This window comes from Alosa sapidissima, chromosome 23, assembly GCF_018492685.1.
Source record: "Alosa sapidissima isolate fAloSap1 chromosome 23, fAloSap1.pri, whole genome shotgun sequence".
Lineage (NCBI taxonomy): Eukaryota > Metazoa > Chordata > Actinopteri > Clupeiformes > Clupeidae > Alosa > Alosa sapidissima.
In genome coordinates, this window is record NC_055979.1 from 27,223,231 (window position 1) to 27,239,919 (window position 16,689).

Here is a 16,689-nt window from a genome sequence, read left to right on the forward strand (position 1 = left end):
CTTATCATGCAGACGACACCCAGCTCTACCTTGCATTATCGGCAAATGATTATGGTCCCCTTGACTCTCTCTGTCAACGCATTGATCAAGTGAATGAATGGATGTCCCTAAACTTTTTTCAGCTCAACAAGGATAAAATGGAAGTTATTGTATTTGATAAAAATGAGGAAAGGTTTAGGGTTTCCACCCTTCTGGACACCAAAGGGTTCAAAACAAGGGACACTGTCAAAAATCTTGGTGTCATTATTGACTGTGATCTTAACTTCAATAATCACATGAAGGCAATAACTAAATCATCTTTCTACCATCTGAAAAATATCTCCAAGCTCAGAGGTCTTACAGTATGACACAACATAACTGGATTCTGGACTTCCTATGCAACAGATCTCAGTCTGTTAGGTTAGATAATCACACCTCCTCAACCATCACCCTGAACACCGGCGTACCGCAGGGATGTGTGCTGTGTGTACAGGTCTCTCTGCACCCAAACCAACAGGTTCAGAGGAAGCTTCTTTCCTGCGCCCGTCACCCTACTGATACTCACACAGGCATGACAGATCGTCAGTAAGTAAAATAAATATCACAAACGTACAAAACAGTGGTGGCGTTACGTGACTACACAAGCTAAGATGAGAGAGCCTGTCTGTGTCAAGTGACGCGACAGAGCAGCAACAAGTGACAGATCAGATGAGACTGACTGAGGTAACCTCTATAATATACACAAAAAAAAATATGAAGTTTGGGTACACAAAATATTTTATCTGACAACGCAAAAAAGAAATGAACGACACTTTCATCAATCAGTTTTCAAGTTACTGGGCGCCCATTTAGCACTAAGGGCCTAACTACCTTATCTTAAACTGAAAAAGGGCATGCTCATATTATATACCCAAAACAAAAGTACATGAGGAAATACAAGGCATTCCGTGCCTGAGTTGGCATTATCAGAGACCCCATCCTCATTGGAAGTGAAGCATAACATCTGCTCTAGAGCGGCGCCAGCATGTCTGGAGGTTATCAACGCCCACATCAGCTTTGAATGGAATGCCGCATGCCAGATCCTGTTTTTCATTTTTTTCTTTCATTTTTCTTTGTATAGACACTGTAAAAGCCCCTCACACCTATTGACACCTTTGGGAAGGTCTAGTAGAAGGAGATATACAAAATCATCTTTTGCTGATTTATCTCAAAAGGACAAATCCAATATTGCAGGGAAACAAATGTATACTGATCCAAATACCTCAACATCAAAAAATTTACTTTATTTCAAAAACACACATGCATGCCCCAATTATTGGCACCCCTGTTTTCCATAATTAGTAAAAGTATTTTCTATTTTGAGAATACAAAGTGGGGGATTTTCAACCATTCCTCTTCACAGATCATCCTGTGCATGTTCTTTAGTTCACCTCACTGTTTTTTTCTGTGGAGTTCATCAGGGGACAAAGAAATGTCAATAGAGAGCAGCTCATGCGTTTTTAAACACTAGGTAGACCAGTAGATAAATACAGTACACGTGGGTAGTCTTAAACAAGGCCGGGGCCAGCTGATTTTGCCGGGGCTAAAGGAGAACTCCGGCAATTTTTCTCTGTTTCTTGAGGTCACCGAGTACTGTTGGTACGACAAAAAAAAAGACCTAAAGTTGCTGCAGCAAACAGCTAGAGCAGCCAGGTAACTACAGTACTACACTCTGGTGGCATTTTTTTTAGCCTTTTTTTCCGTACAGTATTCAGTGACCATGTGAAACAGAGATATGTGAAACTAATCCCCCCCAAACTCTTTGAATATGACACATGTAACATCATTTTTTAATATTATATTTTGTGGGGAGAAAAACACAACGCCCCCTTCTCTTATTGTCCCCACCAAAAATCTTGCACAACAGAGGTTGGTCACATGCAGAGGTGTAGTGATACAATAAGAGGTGGGGAAACTATGAATTCTGTGATCACGGTAACTAGAAGGGGAGGAGTGTGATGTGATGACTTCATAAGCCAAGAAAAATCTACGGAGATGGAGTCAAAACTCGCCTCTCTCATTTTCTTAGCTGTTATGCATAAAGGTTTTGTTGGTGCTTGGCCACATCCTAGCAACGGATTACGGGAATGCCACAAAAACCTGAGCCTTCTGGCTCTGGAGGTCTTACCTGGGGGGGGATGGGATAATCTTCGGAACCAGGATATGGGCCGTATCATGAACTTCAGTTATTCCCAGTGCCAGACCACTGAAGACGGCGTCTATCTGATTCCAGACGAGGTGTTTGTCGTCCCGCAGAAGATGACAGCTGTGGAAAGTGGATCGGATTTCTTTGAGCACTGGCTAAATCACACCAGCTCAACCTCACAAACCATCAATACTGATGCTTCTTTCCTGCCAGTACTCAATGCAAAGTTTTCCGCGGACAATCAGCGTTCCAAAAACTATCAAGTGCGGGACGATGCTGTGACCTCTCGTGTGCAGGTAATAAATTACATTCTATTCAGATGTTCAAAGGGCCTCCATTGTATGGTTTACATAGTTTTCATCTTAAAAAAGTGTTCATAAAATTAAGACAACACAATGTAAGTGTTTCCAGAGGATACTTAAAAGTGATGAACACAATTAATTAGATCAGGGATGGGCAACTTTGATGATAGAGAGGGCCTCAAAATTTTCTTGTCGCTGTCAGAGGGCCAGATGTGACCGCGAACCGCCACCACTGGGATATCAGGAATCAGGAGTATAAAAAATATATACAGTAGCCTATGTCTGCACGGTTTATTAAACTAACTTGCATTAATTTAATATTTCTATACTCAAATGCATTTTTATTATTGCTTCTATTCACCAATGAACTTGAAATAAACTAAAAAATATTACACATTCACAACTTTTGTCCCACTGTAATGGGTAATAGCTCTTGTAAAAAGGTTCTGTTGTTAGTGTATCTTTACCAGGGTTCCCACTCTAAGTCAAATGTTAAATTCCATGACTTTTCCTTGACAAAAATTCTGAATTTCCATGACCAATCGGGTAATTAAAAAATGGCCATTGAAAAAAACAGGTAAGGCTAACCACTCAAGTAGTAATGGAAAATGCTAATAACTTAAACATGCTGCGTGTAAATATTGTATTATTAAGCCTAATGTATTTTGGCAAGTCAATTTTAAACTCCTACAACAAAATTCCCTGATATTCCATGACTTTGCCCCCCGAAAATATAATTCCCTGACGTTCCATGTCTGGAATAGACTTTATTAAAATGCTGATGGTATTCTTCAAATTCCATGACCCGTGGGAACCCTGCTTTACTTTGAGGTCGGCTACGACAGCGGCTCTAGCAGCTCTGATATAGCCTACTTTTAGTGATCTTGCATCGTGCATGGTGTTGTAGTGTTGACTTAAGTTCACGGCTGATTTCATTTCTAAGCATAGCCTACTAAACACATAAGTTGACTTTGAATTATGTGATAAGATCAGCTGTTTCTATAAACCGCTCTCTGTCTTTTCCTCATTCGCTAGTAAAAAAGCTGGACTCCGCTGGATTTTTAATATAGGAAGCGCCCCTATCGGTGGATTGTATCATTACAATAAGGATCCTGTTCAGATGTGGTAAAAACCATGTGAAACGAACATTTTAATTACATTTCAAAATTGATCCGCGGGCCGCCAGTTGCCCATCCCTGAATTAGATGGACATGTTGCATACTTTGAAGGTTGTCTGAGTGTTGTTTTTGTTTGGGAATTTGCAGCTTGTTTCTGTAATGTGTGTGTTGTCTGAAATTTCAGCGTGTTTTGTAAATGCTTTGCATGTGTCAAATTCATGAAGATGTTTTCATAAGTTGCTTGTGTTTTGTCTATTTGCATGTTTTTTGGTCTATTAGTTGCACCTATTGTTTGGTCTATTAACGTTTGCACCCATCGGCCACCATAGTTGTTTGGAGCAAAGGTGGCCCCCACTTTGTTTCCACTTTGCTGGACTGAGGTGTAATGGCAAGTGTACCCTTTAGCCTCGTTCTGGCCACCGGGTGAATAAGGCGAATAGACTGCCTATAGAGACCAGTTTTTTTTACAGTGTACTCATCATGGAATGGGCAGATAGCGCATTGTGAGGAGATAGTTCCTGAACATGACTAAACATGGTATGGGCTTGAAATTGTGTACAATCACAGACAGCACCTTTACGTAACATCTTTTTGTGTTTGGCAGGTGAGAAACCACATATACACAGTGGAGGCATTTCCTGACTTCACCCTGGACTCACGTTTTACTCAGCAAGTGAAAGAAATAGCAGACGCCCTGCTAATGAACAACACTCGACATGCAACGTTCCTGTCAGAGATGATGGTGGTTGACTATGGCACCCATGTGATCACCTCAGTGGATGCAGGTGCCACTCTGGAGCAGGAAGATCATGTTGAACACTCTTTTTATATAAATACTGAAAAAACTAAACTGTCTAGATCCGCCAGCTTAAACTTTTTCAAAATCATTAAGTTTGACATGGACACAAAAGAGAGTCATGAGTCATCTGAGACTGAAGCTTACAAAACCAGCCTCACACACTCACTAACACAAAGCTACGGGGGCCCTGTATTCTACCCAGGGATCACTTTAAAGACCTGGCAAGAGAGCACGCTAAACAATCTTGTTGCCATTGACCGGTCAGGTCTTCCTCTCCACTATATTCTGAACAGCGCAACTCTGCCAGACCTTCCAGAGGCTACCATAGAAAAAGTGGCCCAGTCTGTGCGCAAGGCCATACAGCTCTACTACGATGTTAATACACGGCCAGGATGTGTAGACTCCAAGTCACAAAATTTCAATTTTCAAGCTAATGTCGATGACAATTCTTGTTCAGGGCCAGCGACTAACTTAAGGTTCGGTGGTATTTATCAAACATGTACTCCCATAGCTATAGATGTACCTCTGTTTTGTGCAGTGCAAGAAGTGAAGAATCCAGACACTGGGGCCTTCTCATGTCGTGAGCCTTATTTCCCCATACTTTTACAGTCTGTCGTGACTGAGGAGCATTACAATACAACTGATTGCTATGAAGAATGTGAAGGTTTTTTTTTTATTGATTGCCAAACTATTTGTAATGTTATATATCATGTTAGGAGCGCAGAAGTCAACACGCACTGGTGTACAACAGATAACAAAACAAAACCTTTCTCAGGGTACCTCTTTGGTGGTCTGTACAGCCCAAATGTTGAGAATCCCATAACCAGGTCTAAGGGGTGTCCACATAATTTTTTCTCACTGAAATTTCTGTCCAAAGATTTTATAATCTGTCTGAGTAAAGATTATGAACAGGCTTCTTCACTTTCTGTGCCTTTTGGAGGCTTTTTCAGCTGCAGGGCTGGAAACCCCCTGGCTTCGTCTCAGTTTCGCTGCCCACCAGAGTTCAGCCAACACCTCCTCACAATAGACGATGGGTGCCAAATTATGTACTGTGTGAAGTCTGGTGCCTTTACAGGTGGGCCATTGAAACCAATCAACTTGCCCCCATTCACTCATCCAGCACTTATCAGAAAAGTTAACAACACCATGCCAGTCATGATAACTGAAGGAGATCAGTTGTGGCTTCGGAAAGGAAATTCAAATTCATGGCAACAGGTCGAGTCAGGGCAGGTTAAGAATGTGAGACAGCAACACATGTCAGCAAGTGGGAAGACTACTGTAAGTGTAGGTGTCACAATTATAATCATCCTAGTTTCTGTAATAGCCTGCAGAGTAAAGAGGAAATTCGGGGGCTGGTCTCACAGTCGTAGAGCGGGCTCTGAGGCCTTTAATGAAATTCGCAGGGGGGGCTATGAGACTTTTCCTAATGCTGAGCCCGATTCGAGGGTGTAGAAAGAGGACCGACTGTGTCCATATTACATCGATCTACAATATCTATAACAGTGGTCCCCAAACTTTTTCTTCCGAGGGCCAGCTCACTATGCCTGGCTCTAAGAGAGGGCCAGAGACTCGGAGTATATCAGTAACCATAAATAGCTTAGCGCTGTGAACAAAGGCAGTCTACCTTAGTTGAATATTCCATTACATTTAATCTATAGGCTATTGCAATTTAATACCATTGTTATCTGTGTTTATATTGCCATCATGCCATATCAGTGTAAAATGTAGCTCAAATGAAATAATACTAATAATAGCATTCTCAAAACTATAAGCAGGGAGTCCCAAAAGTATATTTTGAACTCTGAACTTTGCATACACAGCTCAAGTTGTGAACAAGCAATATCCTACAAATAATTTAAAGTTCTCAAACTATGAGTTTTATGAAGTGGTGGCAGAAACATCTGAAATGACCACCATTCTAACTTTCACCGGCCGGATCCTAAAACCTAAAATGAGGTGGCGGGCCGTAGTTTGGGGACCACTGATCTATAACATGCATTGTTTTAGATTATGCAGAAAGGGAAAAGCCTTGATTTATGATTATTCTGCTGAACAAAAATATTTCCTCTTTCAGTGTATAAGTACATTCGGCAGGTATGCTGCTCTATTGGGTATCACTGCTCTATTGGTCTTCTCTGAAGCTTTGACTTCTCTGAAGCTTTGACTTTTTGGCTCTAAAGGAATATATGTGTGCGAACATAATTGGGGCTATACTTTCAAGTATTTAACTATTGCCTTTGTATGCTCTTATATGCAATTATTCTTTGCTTTTGGTTATGTAAAGCACATTGTCTATGAAATGCGCTATAAATAAACTTCCCTGGCTGTGAAACTTGAAAAAATATATCTTTTTTTTTTAAAGGCATGTGTTTGGCTCCTTCAGGTTGGCTGTGGACATAAAGTATATTGAGCGTGTGGATATTGGCTAGTTAGGAGTAGTTTAGGCTTTGCTTGATGCACATTCACAGCTTATTGGTTTAAAAAAGGTATCAGCATTCAAATGTGTTCTTCATATTTTCACTGAGACATTTACATAAATATCTAAATTTTGTTCTGTGATTACAGCAGGCTATCTTCTTGGTTGGTTAAACTACAACACCAGAGGTACATTCAAATTCGTAAACATACTCAAACGTTCACAAATATTTGCAAATTATTTTCTGTTTGCCTTTAGTTTTCTGTAAATGGGAAACAAACTGAGTCATAGCCAATCAAACATTTTAGCCCTAAAAGTAGCACCTAAGTCTGGGACAGCTTAAAAGAAGTCAAGAAGACTCACTCACTAAGGCCTAGTCCACACGTACCAAACCGATCTTTTTTTCCTCCGTCTTCCCTGGAACTGTATCAAGAATATTTGCGTCCAAACGGATCCATCTCAACACGACTCAACACGTTACTTCATACCCCAGGCCTATAGGTGTCACTGTTTCTTTACAGAAATTGACCAAAACTTGCGCTTTACAAACAGACAGAATAGGCTACGTCGAAATGGCTAGTGCAAGGAGACCAGAATTGTTTGTGTGGACTGATGGTGAACTGTCAACTGTAGTCAACTGTAAAACTAATAAACTTTATTTTACGGTTTGTGAAGGGTGCAGTCCCGTCCTTTATTTGGCTAACGCAGGTAGGCCTACTAATCACCTTTACTTTCTTTGGTTGTAGGATAGTCCGTGATTCACATTAGTTTTGGCTATCACCGCAATTAGGCTACTAAACGCAAGGCTTACCCAAGTTCTAGGCTATTCTGTCGCCACATTTATAATATTGCTATAAAACCTTTGTTAGTAACAGTCAATACTTTTGCCTGCATCAAATCGCGCATTTGCATTCAGTGTGCTACCATCGGCTTAACGTGAGTTCTAAGCGTCTTTGTATGCTTATATCTGATTTCACTCGACATTGAATGCATGTATATATGTTGTAAGACATGTAAAATAAATGAATGACACTGGCACTACGCACAAATTAATGTAGCCTAAACTTACACCGCACTTTCCTAATAACTTAAGTTCTCTCGCGTCACTCATCATTGTATGTGGAGGTTTTTGGCCTCATTCCCACGTTATAATCATCAGCCAATCAAGGTGGTCACTTTGATCAAGCTTTTGCATGAGTAATGACGTCAACCATAGCAATGAAGACTCACTCTTAGTTTAGGAGTTGTCATTTCTCCTTACTAAGAGTAGGTCTGAAAGGCTTTCTGAATAACTTTTAAGAGAATATAAAATATTTTAGGGTGATTTAGGAGTACTCCTAGTGGTAAGATGAAATGCTTTGTGAATACGGGCCCTGCTCAACTGTGGGTTTCAGATACTTTATACAACTCTGCCATGTGTGTATGTGTGCGTCTGTCTGTCAGTCTATCTGTCTGAGTATATGTGTCTGTCTGTCTCTGTCCCTGTGTGTGTGTGTGTGTGTGTGTCTCTGACGCTCTCTGTCCCTGTCCGTGTGAGTGTGTGTCTGTCTCTCTCTGTCCCTGTGCATGTGTGTGTGTGTGTGTGAGAGTGTGTGTGCGTCTGTCGCTCTCTGTCCCTGTCCGTGTGTGTGTGTCTGTCTCTCTCTGTCCCTGTGCATGTGTGTGTGTGTGTGTGTCTCTCTCTGTCCCTGTGCATGTGTGTGTGTGTGTGTGTGAGAGTGTGTGTGCGTCTGTCGCTCTCTGTCCCTGTCCGTGTGTGTGTGTCTGTCTCTCTCTGTCCCTGTGCATGTGTGTGTGTGTGTGTGTGTCGCTCTCTGTCCCTGTCCGTGTATGTGTGAGTGTGTGTGTGTCTGTCGCTCTCTGTCCCTGTGCATGTGTGTGTGTGTGTGTGTCTGTCTTTCTCTGTCCCTGTGCATGTGTGTGTGTGAGTCTGTCTTTCTCTGTCCCTGTGCATGTGTGCATGTGTGTGTGTGTCTGTCTTTCTCTGTCCCTGTGCATGTGTGTGTGTGTGTGTGTGTGTCTGTGTGTGTGTGTGTGTGTGTGTGCCTCTTTCTGGCTCTGTTCCATCAGAGCTGTAGCATGGCACAAAGGAGAGTGTGGGCTGTCGCTCTGAAAGCCTCTCGCTTTATCAAAGGCTCTTTTCATAAATGAAGAGGTGTGTTATTCACCAGTGAAAAGAAGACACGGCCACTTTTCTCTCTCTCTGTCTCTCTCTCTCTCTCACACACACACACACAGTCACCTACACCTCTCACATACAAAGCTATTTACTCCGCAAGGTAGCAGCGAACATCAGGCCATCGTGGGTGAGCATTATGCAGATTAAAATGATGTCTTGTTCAATGTCACCGGTACAATGCCTGGATAAGACCATCAGTGTGTCACTGCTCTGGAAAAGATGTCACTCTGATGCGTGTGTTAGAGCGGAGTCCACTGAACGTAGGACCGGAGCGTAGCAGCGGGCAGGCCCAGTTATATGGTCCAGTGCTCGATCTGGTTCCGATCTTCTCCCAGTGGCTGGGCCGGTTCTGGAGTTCAGTCGCTAGTCAGAGCACCTCTTCATCAGATCGTCCAATCAGATGCCAAGCTGTTCATCAGATTATCCAATCAGAGGCCAGGCTGTCTGTAGGTTTGTCCAATCAGAGGCCAGGCTGTCCATCAGATCGTCCAATTACAGGTCAGGTTTGTCCAATTAGAGGCCAGGCCGTCCGTCAGTTTATCCAATCAGAGGCCAGGCTGTCTGTCACATTGTCCAATCAGAGGCCAGGCTGTCTGTCACATTATCCAATCAGAGGCCAGGCTGTCAGTCAGAAGGTCCAATCAGAGGGCAGGCTGCCAGACAGAAGGTCCAATCAGAGGGCATCTGTGAGCCAGGCTGTTAGAGAGCTCATGCGTCTGGGTGCCTAATTTCCCTCATCTCCAAAGATGTTGTGGGTAATCCAGTGTCAGAGAGATGAGCAGTGTGGGTGGAATGAGTTCCCACGGAACAAAGAACGATTTAATGAGGAAAACAAAGAAGAAAGATGGAGAAGAAAGACGCTTGTGGATTTCATTAAGGTAATCATACCAAGACAGTTCACAAATACACACAGTACTCTACTAACTTTCATACACACACTCTCTCTCTCTCACACACACACACACACACATAAACGCATACACGCACACACACACACATAAACGCATACACGCACACAGACACACACACACACACACACACATACACGCACACACACATAAACGCATACACGCACACACACACACACACAGACACACATACACGCACACACACGCACACACACACCTGTGCATATCTATACCTAGTATACCTGTGGGCATACAGCGATCAAAGATATTTACGTACTGTACATGATGTGTGTTTGTTTCCCACACAGCCACAAGCGCTTTTCTTACTGAGCTCTAAATAGCTAATCAGCGCGTCACTCATCTGTTTCACCACCAGATGTTTGCAGAGTGATGGATAGCAACATCCATCTGTTGCCACAGCAACCATAGTGTGATGCCAGTGATGAAGACATACGCTCCTGCAGCCTGAGGGCTGCTGGGAGATTACTACACACTTCCTTGTGTGTTTGGCTCCTCCTCTTGCTTACCTGACAGGTGAGGATGCAGGTGCGGTGTGCACAGGGCTGGACTGGGACAAAAAAATGGGCCGAACAGCTCACTACAATCGGTTAGGCACACTCACTAATAAAACTACAGCACCTGAATGTCACCACTCTCCTCATCCACTGGATAAACAACTTTCTCAGCAACAGGCCACAGACAGTGAAAATAGGGACTACAACATCATCAACCATCATCACCAACACTGGAACCCCCCAAGGTTGCGTACAACAGAGCACAACAGAGACTGCATGCAATACGCAAACTAAGATCACTGTATGTTGCCCCCCATCTCCTTCTGCTACTCTACAAAAGCATCATCCAACCCCTTCTACTCTATTGCTCCCCCTGTTTATTCACCATACTAAATGCAAGAACAAACTCATTAAAATCTCACACTTAGCATCCAAGATAGTACAGCTTCCCACCCCCAGCCTCACTGATGCAAATGACACAGCCACCACACGCCTTGCACGCACCATAGTAAGCAGCCCTGACCATCCCCTGAACCGGTTCTTCACCCTACTCCCATCTGGCCGCAGATACAGAGCCCTGGACTGGAAAAAAAAGCACTTTAAGAAAAGTTTTGTACCCTCAGCTATCACTGCACTAAACAAACTCCTGTGGCAATCATCCATCCCCCCTATTCTTTTGTGTTTTATGTTGTCTGCACTGTCCACCTTTTTGCTTGTATGGTGTTGAGGAGGGAGGGAATTGGGGGGGGGGGGGGGGGTGTTATATGTTATATGTTATTTGTATGAGGCTGTGTATATCCTGCATGGAATGTAACAATGATATGTGTAAAAAAGAATATCCTTATAGGACAATAAAGACTCTATACTATACTATACAAGCACTTGTCAAAGAGAAAGCTCTGCTAGACGAACCTGAAGTAGCCTACTACACTGTGGCCTACAGCAGAGCTCCATGAGCTCATTTTGATGTCTAGTGTTTTATGTAAAGTTGCCTTTTGCATGAAAATGACTTGTATTTTCACCCATCTTTACCAGGGGAACCCTTAGTCAAATAATTTCAATATTATGTTATATGATATGCCAATGATATGGTGGTCCTAGCCAAAAGCTTAAAACTTCATGTTAATGTGTTGGTTTCAGCTGGAAATGTGACCATGTTAAGGAGCAATAAAAACAATATATGCTGTGCTGTTTGACTGATTCAGACCAGACTCTGTGAACCCGTTAATTATAAACGGGTTTGCGGCGCTACACATTCTCCTTCTGATCACTTGTCCCTCTGCCATGTAAAAGCCTTGCTTGCTTACATCTCAGGGGCAGCCGTGGCCTACTGGTTAGTGCTTCGGACTTGTAACCAGAGGGTTGCCGGTTCGAACCCCGACCAGTAGGAACGGCTGAAGTGCCCTTGAGCAAGGCACCTAACCCCTCACTGCTCCCCGAGCACCGCTGTTGTTGCAGGCAGCTCACTGCGCCGGGATTAGTGTGTGTGCTTCACCTCACTGTGTGCTGAGTGTGTTTCCCTAATTCACGGATTGGGATAAATGCAGAGACCAAATTTCCCTCACAGGATCAAAAGAGTATATATATACTTATACTTAGGCCTACTTATCTCCTCACTGAAGTTCAAACTGTTGCTGACAGGCTACCTGAATGTCCGGTACAGCACATTTCTACACAATTGACATCCCACCTTTACCTGTCGCAACTTCTGCGTCCACTTCATTTATCCATTTTGACACGCTCACTGAATTTAGTCTGGGAGCTAATGTGGGAGGGGTGGGGCGTGATAAGAGTTGTTATTGTATAGTCCAGTGCAGGGGCGGAGCCAGACATTGTAAACATTCGGGGCTTAGCCCATTTAATTTTTTTTTTTAAATAACCCCCTAACTACATAGTTCTCAGTAAAAATGTCAAGTTTTTTTTGCCTGAAATTGCACTGTGCCTATTTGCAAGGGCATTGTTCCCACCTCTTTTGGGGTCAACCATCAAGTGCTGGACCTCTATAGAAAGCTGAGAACCTGTAGCTTTCGTAGGAAGCAGTCAAGATAACTGATGTACTGACAAAGAGCTACAGAGGCTAGAATATAGTTTTTTCTTTCTGCCGAATTACAAGCATCTCTGAACTGACCACATTTCAGCCCTCTAGGTCACTTGATATCCCTTAGAAACACAACTAAGCCCTAGCAACCAGCTGTGTGCAAAAGTTGATCAATATAGAATGAAAATATGAGTGCTTTAGACTATTATTTGCCAAGGTATGCCCATGCGTTTTGTAAAATGCCTATGGATACTCCCCATAGGACTTTTTGTTATCCAAAATGCATACTGACAATCAAATGCACATGAACCCCTTTGTGTAGAAGCATAATCCTGGTCTCAAATGAAAGGTAACACTTTGAGGTTTCTTGTGGACTATTTAGATTGTATGTCAGGTGTTCTGATATAGACTGACTACACAAAATATGGAATAATTACAAAAAAAGTCTCTATTTTTGCATTTACTTTGTTGGTTCAATGAGTGTGTATAAGATAGACTATACATCTGTACAACTAATATTGGATAATACAACATGAAGATTCAATTTCTATGGATTCTTGTGAATATTTCAGTACCCAATATGAGGCATCTACTTATTGTGCTGCAGCTACACTGCAGCCAGAAGTCAGGGTATCACCAAAAGCGGAGGAGGGGGAGGGGGGCATTTTGGATCAAATTTAATTGAGACATAATAAAATTAATCTGAGAATGTAAAGCACTATACAGATTGTACATGAAAAAAAGTTGTCATTTTTGGATTCCCAAGAGTCAAAGCTTTGAAATGGTGTATAACATTACTATGCTACATAGCAATATGGTGCATACAATTTATTTAGAATGTTGGGGGGAGGTGGGGGAGGGGGGTAACTGTCCCGCCGGCGGGACACTGAAAGTTATTTGGCTAAATAATGACTTTTAGTGAATTTTGTGTAAACTAATGGACACATTGAGACTTAAAAAATGTGAAACTAACATTCAACAGATTCAAGGTATCTGACTGGCACTACACTGTGACACAAAATTATAGTTTTGGGTCTTTCAAGAGGCAATATCTGTTCATATCTGTTTAGCATGTACTTAGTTAATTAAGCGTTTCTTATGGTTTGTATATTATAGTATTTGTTTATTTTCATTAGGCTATTGTTTGATATGACATTATTGTTTATTATTGCTATTCTCCTTCTTCCTCTTCCCTGATCTCATCTGTGTGACAAATATATAGAATATCATACTATAATATACATAATATTATGATATAATTACAGTATGGCCAGTCATCATGATACAAGGGTATTTTAGAAGGAATGCATTATCATCTTGACATAGGCGTTTCTAAATTATATTAATTTTGTAATTTAGCAAGATTATTCATAGGTTTCATCAGGCCCCTTTACACAGGTGCATAAAATCAAGCACCTAGATTATGAATGCAGACTGCATGGTGCTTGATTAACACACTTATGGAAAGGGCCCTTTCCTCTCAATATATCATTGTAATGTTTTTTTTTTTAGTTAATAATTAGTTAGGCAGCCAAAACAACATAACATGACTTTTATATTTATGTGGACTCTTGGATTATAAGATCTGTGGTGGTGGATAGGATATCAACAAGGTTTTAAGGTAGGCTTATGCAACATATGGCACTGAAAAGTTGACATGGGCAGATAACTGTTAATGTTTTTTTCTGACATTTCAAAACAGTGTAGCCTAATTTATTACAAGACGAGGATCACTTTGTTTTGGGAGCTGGAATTTCTTATTCTGCAGTAGGCTTAGCTAGCCTATTTACCCCTTGCAAGTGACGTCACGTTTTGTTCGCGCCACAGCAAAATAGCCTAGTGGACGGCAAGAACACGAATCAAATCAATGGGTTGTAATGGGACATATCACACAGCTAGGAGATTATAGTGAGATTTAACCGTAGTAATGCCTTTCCACGACTGTTGGCTTATTGTTTGGAATACAACATCCCATGTTCTTGCATAGATATATTTTGGTTTGTTTTCTTTGTGTTTCGGGAGTATTTCAACCACAATTGCATGCTTATCTCCTCAGTGTATAAAGCACAGCAGCGGTTGCTATAGCAACCATAGACTCTGAACAGGACGGCAAAGTCTTTGGCAAGATCTGAATGTAAACAGATAATACCGTTCAAGTTTTTTTTTAAATTTCCTATCGTAACTCCCCCTATTTCCACCGGTCCCGTATTTCCACCGTCTTGCGTGTATGTGTCACTTAATATCCATTTCTATACAAACCAAGACAGCGGACTCCTATAGAAACGCAACCACCCACAACATAGCTATGTACCAAAAATGACATTTTACCGTGACTCGAGGAGCTGTAAACAGTGTTGTAAGGCTGCGTGTACACAACCGCTTGGAGCTCCAGTGGAATTTTAATTTCACGACGAGAATTATCGGTCTAACCGTCCATGTGCCGTTGAAACGGTGTAAATAGGCGACCCATCAGGCCAGCACTATAACTCCGAGCGTGATAAACAAAATCGGATATTTCAGGCAGTAAATGCTCCCAATAAGAACCAAACCAGATTTTGTTCAAATCTACACAACTATGGCTACTGAAAAATGTAAGGTTCATTTAGTAAATGTTATTTTGAAGTGTTAAAAAACATCGTTGTTTTAGAATTTCTGAACAAAAGTGGTGATAAATGGGGGTGTTACGGTATTTCTTTCCATTCTTTAACTTAAGACATGTAAGAAGTAAGTTTATTCGCTGGGCAACGTACAAACTGACGAGTTACATTAGCCCTAGCACTATGAGCTACGATAAACGTTAGCTAGAATAGCTAGCTTCTAAGTGTGGCAGCTAGTTAATATTTAATGTTCTGATATGACATTCTTAACGTTTTGACTGTTACAACTGATAAAAGCAAGACAAATAAAGTAACCAAATCGTTTTGCAATATTTTAGTCCAGAAATACTTATGGGTGTTCATTTACCATAATGTTAATTACAGTAGCCTAACGTAACGTTATCTCCCCTTGCTGTTACCACCAGTTTTAATAACTTTACATTTGCGATCATGACCCATTTCATCTAACAACACCACTGGCATCTTCTTTGACTATCAGACCCCAAACAGCAATACATTGAACTACAAAGATGTTATAGTAATGGTGTTCAGTTCATCATAATCTTTATGACATAATGTAATTTGCCGTCCGTCTCCCATCTTTTTGCCGTCCAGCATGGAGCCGTCACGTGACTTAAGTCACGTGTCTGCAAGGGGTGAATGAGAGTATTGAATTTGCCTTTTCCGCCGACGAACGAGGACATTTAACGTTAACGTTAAGCATTTAGGGAGCTAGCCAAGTAGCCTAACGTTAGCCTGCCTAACTGACAGAAAGCTCTTAACGTGAAATCACCAACCTGAAACAACACCATCCGTCAGTTCACTGGGCGATGCTGTTGCTTGAACGGAGCTGGGTGGTCTTTTGAAAAACTTTCTAATATCCATAACGTTTCAACAACATGTACACAAAGTGTTTTATCACAGACTGTAAAAGTGACAGACTTCTGACCATAGACAGTAAAAGAAATGGACGAACAGACTCCGTCGTTTTCAATGGGAGGGCACGGAGTCAAATAGAACGATTTTTCAGTTGGTCCCCCCAGTACTGCGCAGACTCACACTTAACTTCGTGACGTTAGCCATCGAACTGAATCTTGTAACTCATATGATAGATACACAGACATTCTTCTCACACTTCCTTCGCCTTCAAAGTCATCAAAGTTAAACATTTATTTATGTATTATTATTAATATCATCCTCACCAAGTCGTGTTAATGTTGAAGCTACCATACATGATCATCTTCAAAAACAGTCATGCTAAAACAAAACAAAAAAGTTATAGCCTTGAAGCTAATCTTCTTTCCACTTTCCCGACCTACGGTCAATCCATCGAAAACCTCTGAAATGATTAGTGCCGTTTTTAAAAAAATTAGGTTTACTTTTTTTAAATTATTATTAGGTTGCCTCTGTGTAATGCTTTACCTTAACATACGGTCGTGTATGCTAGGTTTTGCTTATGAGTTACCGTCATAGACAGTAAGGTGGACTGAGCTTCTTATCCAAACAATACGGTTATCTTCCTACGGCGCGAAAGAGGGATTACGTCAAAGCTAGCTTCCCTCCAACCGAACAAGCTAACCATTCTTCTTACGGGTAACCAACGTTACGGACGAGGTAGTGGAGTCTGTTTTGCCTTTGTAGTGTTTATGTGGA

At 41.6% G+C, this 16,689-nt stretch overlaps 1 protein-coding gene across 1 annotated transcript; it reads left to right on the forward strand.

Annotated features, from left to right (window-relative positions):
- The first annotated feature begins 1,978 nt into the window (after positions 1–1,978).
- Positions 1,979–6,744, forward strand: LOC121698507 (macrophage-expressed gene 1 protein-like). Its single transcript, XM_042080671.1, has 3 exons — positions 1,979–2,460; positions 4,189–5,877; positions 6,370–6,744. The coding sequence occupies exons 1-2, from the start codon at positions 2,014–2,016 to the stop codon at positions 5,833–5,835; spliced, it is 2,094 nt and encodes a 697-aa protein (XP_041936605.1). The 5' UTR covers positions 1,979–2,013; the 3' UTR covers positions 5,836–5,877; positions 6,370–6,744.
- The last annotated feature ends 9,945 nt before the right edge of the window (positions 6,745–16,689 follow it).